Genomic DNA, 6,867 nt, shown 5'->3' with positions numbered 1-6,867 from the left:
GCTAAGCTCGCTAGGGCCGGAAGATTGCAGTACAGTTGTCCCATTTACACTGAACAGGGTCCGGGTTGATTTCATACTTTTGATAACACTGGCGCATGTTTTTGTCAATATCATTAAAACACGTATCAGGAGTTGCTAAAGGTCCTGAAATAGTAATGAAATGCGCATGCTTAGTTGATGTGTAATATTGATATAATGCGCATGCTCTGTTGAAACGTAATAGAGGGGACATGCGCATGCTCAGTTGACACATAATATACATATACGTAATAGAGGCGAAAGACGCATGCTCGGTTAATATGGAAATATCAGCATTTAAATCTTCTGTATAACACATTCGGGCAGAAATATGTATGTGCAAGACTGCCAACTTCTCTTTACCATGTTTTTTAAATAAAAATAAACCAAAAGAATATATAATAATCCAATGAAAGATTATTATTTGTAGAGTCATGAATACATACCTTTGCCACAAAGGTTCTGGATAGCGGATACTAATGAAACAGTTTCGTGTTCTAACTGTGAATACTCCTGTGTACTCGAACAAACCTGTGATCCCCTTAATCCCATAATCCCGTCATAAATACACGATATTATGCTGCCTTGGTTTCTAAAAGGATAAAAATGAAATAACACAACATTAATACTAAACATCGGAATGACGGAATTCTCAACAAAAACCTAGGGAATCCGAAAGTATCAACTTAATTTGTTGTCTATTTTCCTCCCTTTTATGAAGGAAACAAAATACATTTTTCAAAATTAAATCCTATTGTGCTTTTGTGTATGGGCAATATCTCCCCACTAGAAGCGAGATTCTGCCCAAAAACAAAAAAAAAAAAATTCTCAGATTCTAGCAGTGACACGCCGATATATTTTGACTATGTTCTAGAGTATAAAAAGATAAATAGACAAACGAGTAAACCGAGTAAACGAGTTTAAAATTAAAATGTACCTGCATATTGCGGACGTGATTTGTGCCCGGCTTCTTGAACCTGGCGCCATTGAACTGCCAGAAACAAGAGCATAAACGTTTTGCATGCGTATTCCACCATTTTCCTGAAATTGTTTAAAAAATCTTACTTACTATAATAATAAATAGCTTTTGCATTTATTGAAAGAAAGAAACATTCAGTATCAAAACAGTTAACGAAAAACTCAAACTAGCAAAATAAGATGTCATCTTTTAGTTTTTTTCTATTCTAAAAAAAAATGATTTATTATAATAGCAAAATTAACAATATTGCTGATATTGGGGCCGTTTATCTTTATGCTCTTATGGTCTACATTTGTAGTATTTTGCGTAAAGCTACTCTGATTTAAACTGTCATGACCTTTAATCTTTGATGTTCAGACTAGAGATGGTTGTTCATGTACATGTTTAACTTACCTGGAAACATTTTTGGATAACGCTCATACCGGCTGCGGTACATTGTCCGGTCGAAGTCCTAGATGGGTCTGAACCAGGTCTCTGTGCGGGCCTAGCCACGTTCATATTATTTCCAGGTATCATTGGCATCTGATTATTGACACGTGTCCCCAGTGATAATCCCGAACCTTGACTCGGAGTTCTGATACCAGGTCGTGGGCCTGAACCTTGATTCTGAGGCATTCTTACTCCAGATGATATGCCAATCCCTGCATTTGGATTCTGAGGCATTCGGACACCAGGAGGCATCCCAGCTCCTGGGTTTGGATTTGACATTATTGGAGGCATCTGGCGCTGTGCTTGGCAGAGGGTCGCGCATGCCCAAACCACACCTGACAATATCAATAGCTGATTAAACATTGTCATTTTTAGTAATTTATATTTACTGATATAGGTTAAATGCCCGAATTCTTAACACGCGTTTGTATGTTGTGAACAGAGTAAGCCATTCTGAAAGAAAATTGGCATAGGTACGAGTACAGTGTAACTTCTGAAAACCGAACACCCATGGGACTTGTCAAAAAGTTCGGATTCCAGAGGTTTCCGGAATTCAGAGGTTTATGATAATGTGGACAAGACTAAGCCACTTAATGTCAAGGAAAATGTGGCCATTACTGTAATATCATATATAATAGTCTTTTAATCAAGATAAAGATGTAATTGAAAAGAATACATTTTTATCTTGAATTTCTATCGGTTTGTAGAAATGTTGTTTTTACTTACATATTGTCCGATGCTAGTAAATTAATTAATACATCAAATGCAATAAAATCCCTAAAGACGTTTGATGCATACAATGTCCCAATTAATTGTCATTTAATCCCCTAATAAACACTTCAAATTAACTGACCGCCGTAAATTACTTTAATAAACCGCATCGCTTCAAACATACCATTTCACTGTTTGTGATTTTAACGCGTGTCAAATTACACGATCACCGCTATTTGGTAAACAATCGATCGGGAGATTAAATCTTCCTGCAGGGTAAACATTCTCGATTTACAGTGTATTTCACACCTTTGGATATTTCCGGTTTTTGGAGGTAAAACTGCATTGATTTGACTTTAATTTAACGAAAATATCGTCCGGAATTCAGAATTTAGAAGTTCCGGAATTCAGAAGTATTATATTAATTGAAAATAGAAGGGAAAAAATCGGGACCGAAAAAAATGTTCGGTTTTTAGAAGTTTCCGGATTTCAGAAGTTCCGGAATTCGGAAGTTACACTGTATAGTAAAGAAAAAACAACAACAAACCAACTACTGATTCCCAATTCTGGAGATTTTGCACATTCACTCAAAAAAATCATTTTTATGAAGTGCATATTAATGAAGCTCTTGCTATCCTTTATTATTATGAATCGTCTGCCAAATTCAAGGGCAGATAACCTCAAAGCGACTACAGTGATCCCCAATTTTATTTTCGTTTAAAATTTAAAATGTTTCTGTTATCATATTCTATGAAAATGCACAGTTTAAATTAATTTTGTCAGTAAGTAGTTTTCGATTTGCATTTCTTGATTTGTCTTTACACGTTTGAAATGATTATTATGATATCAATAAATAAACAAAATTGTTGTTGTTATTGTTAATTGTTTTGTCGTGCATGTAAACATATCTAGAAACAGTGACAGCTTATGAACTTTAAGCAAAAATTGTATCGTTAAGAAACCAAGAGTAAAAGTTTGAAAATTAATGTTGATTTATCAAAGTACACAAACTTACCTATTAATACACGTAAATCCATCACAACTGAATGAAATAAAAAGTTAAAGTCCTTGAATAGTAGTTAGCCAGACTTTTGCCTTTCGTACTTTCTAATTAAATGATACATCAAATTATTCTAGACGTTTCTTATATAGGCCAGACGCTTGCGTACTCACATTTTTAACAAATTACATCAAAAACAATCTATCAATATATGAAATAGGTATTCAATTACTAACTAAGATACAACGCGCAAAAATTAAAACGGCTCGTGTTATTCTGACACTTGGTTACCCTCAGGGTCAAAGGTCGGTGCATACTTATAAATTGCGGTTGTCTTAAAAAATGTAGAATATTTGAAGTAATGACTAAATAATAGTAATATTGTTTTTGTTTAAATGAATTTTAAATTTATTACTTATGGGAAAGTTAACAGCGTGGTTAAACCTTCCAGATGTCGTTATGTCATTGTAAAAAATATGGAAACAGGGTTTTGTAATTAAAAACAATAAGGTGTTCATTTTATATATCTATTACTCGTTTTATCGCCATTTATTTAATCACTAATTTATTCAAATGCATTTTGTATTTAATAAAAAGAAAGATGCTTGTAAATTTCCACGATAGCAAATAATAAGTTCGAGAACTCCTAACTAAATCTAATTTCAAAAACTCGAATGGAATTGTTTTATATGATTATTTAAATCAAAATTATTTATATAGTTTCGTCATTTCTACGCTAAAAGTTTTTGTCATACTACCATAAGGTTATGAAAAAGTCGAAGATAATTGGCAAATTTGTCGTGACTTCGTGTCGTCGCCCCGAAAGTCGAAGACACGATAATAGGCAAATTTATCGAGTTTTCGTGTCGTCGAGTCTTCGCCCCGAAAGTCGAAGACACGACAATTGGCAAATTTATCTACTCTTCTTGTCGTCGAGTCTTCGCCCCGAAAGTCGAAGACGACACGACAAATATATTGCGCCGATACGAACATTTCTAACAGCCGACACGATAATTCTACTTGAGCAGATCTCGTGTCTTCGCCTATTAAAAAATCGTTATTTCGCATAAAATGTATCGTGTCTTCGTGTTGGCCACCTCAAAAATCGGAGGCGAAGACTCGACAAGTGAGCCTATTACCGTGCCTTCATGTCATGTCTTCGACTTTTGAGGGGCGAAAACATAGACACGAAATAGCAGTAATCAACTACGAATTCACCAATATTTCACTCCGCATATGGCCCAAATATCCTATACGCATTGCAAATTCCCCTCTTTATGAAAATAGCATTATTTTTGAAATTATATTCTTTTAGATGCCTTTACGGTATTCAAATAGTTACTCACTGGACTATTACCTGAACCATCTTGGCAATAAGTACAGTTATCGTGAATAAGTATTTTGTATGGAAGTCAAAAAACTACTTCGTCTACATTTTGCTACCTTTTTACACTTCGGGTAACAAGTTTCTAACATTTTTCTATAACCATTATTGAAACATTATCAATGTCATGTTTGCCCTTTCTAAAAGAGTAATATGTATTTGTTTCTGAGGCATAACATGCCTTTCAGAAACCGCATTTACATGGATATGTGATGATGATATTTCGAAAATGATTGTATGCCAATGGCGTTCTTAAACATAATATTATTCTGAATGTAAGACATATTCTTTCCAATCATAATATTACAGAAATAGACACTATTTTCAAATCAATACATCCTTTACACAATAAACAATTAAACCTTCTGTCTTTGTTTACATTGATAAAACTACTTTTACTTCCATATTATTTCCGAGATGATTATAAATGATAGGCGAACTGTTCCGAATGAAAGGAAAGCTATACGTCTATAGATGGTGTTTTATAGAAAGGTCGTTCTAAAAAGTAAGGTCGTTAACCGGAACATAAATCATTGCACCGTGAAAATGAGTGTTGTTATCTTTATTTGACATAAGTTTTTATCTCTTATTGTAATGTATAAATATTTCTATATTTTTATATTTCTAATCATTATTGTAAGAAGAATAAATATTTCTATAAATTTTTATATTTCTAATCATTATTGTAACAAGTATAAATATTTCTATAAATTTTTATATTTCTAAATATAACTTGTTACAAGTATAAATATTTCTATAAATTTTCATACTTCTAATCATTATTGTAAGAAGAATAAACAGTTCTATAAATATTTATATTTCTAATCATTATTTGTAACACACTTCGATAAGTATTGCATAATGGCATATATCATAACAATAACAACAACAACAACATACACGTCACTGCATATTGAAAAAACCCGAGGGCTATCAAAAATGACGTGTTTACATTTAAATTTTACAAACTACATTTATTTAAAATGAGTATTTTGAGTCATAGATATCAAATATGCATATTTCCTTGGTTATGTAAGACAGTATGCGTTCAATAAATGCTATCGTATCGCCTCATCGCAAACACTCAACAATTTCAATGTTGTTTAATGTTTCATATAATAACGATATAGAAAATCTGCCTTGTTTAACTCGATAAAACAATTAATTCTGCATAATCAAATACACGTAAATACAGACAGACAGTTGTTATTGTTGTTTTGTGTACATACATTTTACATATATACACACATATGTATGTCAAGTGATCAAATGAATAACAAACAATTAATACATTTTTTTCTCTTCATAAATAAAATAATAAATAAATAAAAAAATAAACAAATAAATAAATACATAAATAAATAAATTAATTAATTTCGTTTTGGGATGAATCAATAACATTAATTTTCTTGTTATGAGTCAAATATTAAGTTTCACAATTGCAATTTACAGTAACGATATGAATGTGTTATGTATGAATTTTACCAGATTTGCAACAGTATCACATTTATACAGAACAAAATTTTTGAAATTAAAAATGCCCAAAAAGTGAGGGAAAAAAACAAAATATATATCAAGAAAACAATACGATTTTAGAATAGTTGTTCATTTAACTTAATTTTGATACTTTATATAATTTCCTAAAAAATCAGATTGTGTAACAGAAGATTATAGTCACGTGATAATGCGACAAAGTCATGTGACTTCCCGCTGATCCAGCTGTGCTAGGTAGTAAATGCATGCACACATTAAAACTGTTTAGCAACGAACCAGGAGCTCAAGTGGTAGAGCGCTCGCTTAGCATGTGAGAGGTACCGGGATCGATACCCGGATTCTCCAAGTTGTTCTCTTTTATTATTATGAACTTTCACCTACATACATCGTAATTATGGTTTGACTAAACGGTAGCATTTTTGTATCAATTAAGTAGTATTTCAGCTTTGTTCAGGACTACAAACAATGTTGAATTTATTTTTTTTTTCTAGATTTACATCTTTTTTTTTTCAATTGTTTGTGTGAGTATGTGATAATGTGTCAGTATGTAATAATATAATGTAATAAATGAAGGGAAGGGCCCACGATAATGTTGTAAAAACTTTTGGCCCAACCCTTTTGTATATTGTGTAATTTTGTTAATGTAAATGAATTGATGTATATTTATATATGCAATAAAATATTATTAAACTAAAAAATAAATGAATGTTGTAATCATAGAATGGTCGGTTTCCGCTAAACCGTTACCCGAGAGCTAGATATTCCCGTCTGCACCGACAGCGATTGTTTGATTCTTGTTTTTCTTGCATATTACATATCAATTATTTTCGGAATAGAAATATAATGTGGGAT

The 6,867-nt window shown here is 32.2% G+C and overlaps 1 protein-coding gene across 1 annotated transcript; it reads right to left on the bottom strand.

Moving 5' to 3' along the window:
- Positions 1-2: 2 nt before the first annotated feature.
- LOC132722126 (uncharacterized) lies at positions 3-3,240 on the bottom strand. The gene is made up of 5 exons (XM_060706559.1): positions 3,153-3,240; positions 1,391-1,761; positions 956-1,059; positions 465-610; positions 3-144 (listed from the first exon to the last, which is right to left on the bottom strand). Exons 1-5 carry the CDS (start codon positions 3,172-3,174, stop codon positions 11-13), a joined length of 777 nt encoding a protein of 258 aa, XP_060562542.1. The 5' UTR covers positions 3,175-3,240; the 3' UTR covers positions 3-10.
- Between the last annotated feature and the right edge of the window lie 3,627 nt (positions 3,241-6,867).

The sequence above is a fragment of the Ruditapes philippinarum genome, unplaced genomic scaffold (genome assembly GCF_026571515.1).
Source record: "Ruditapes philippinarum isolate M1 unplaced genomic scaffold, ASM2657151v2 ctg25964_1_1_1_1, whole genome shotgun sequence".
Lineage (NCBI taxonomy): Eukaryota > Metazoa > Mollusca > Bivalvia > Venerida > Veneridae > Ruditapes > Ruditapes philippinarum.
The sequence above is the reverse complement of the archived record's forward strand: the minus strand, read 5'-3'. Positions and strand labels throughout refer to the sequence as shown.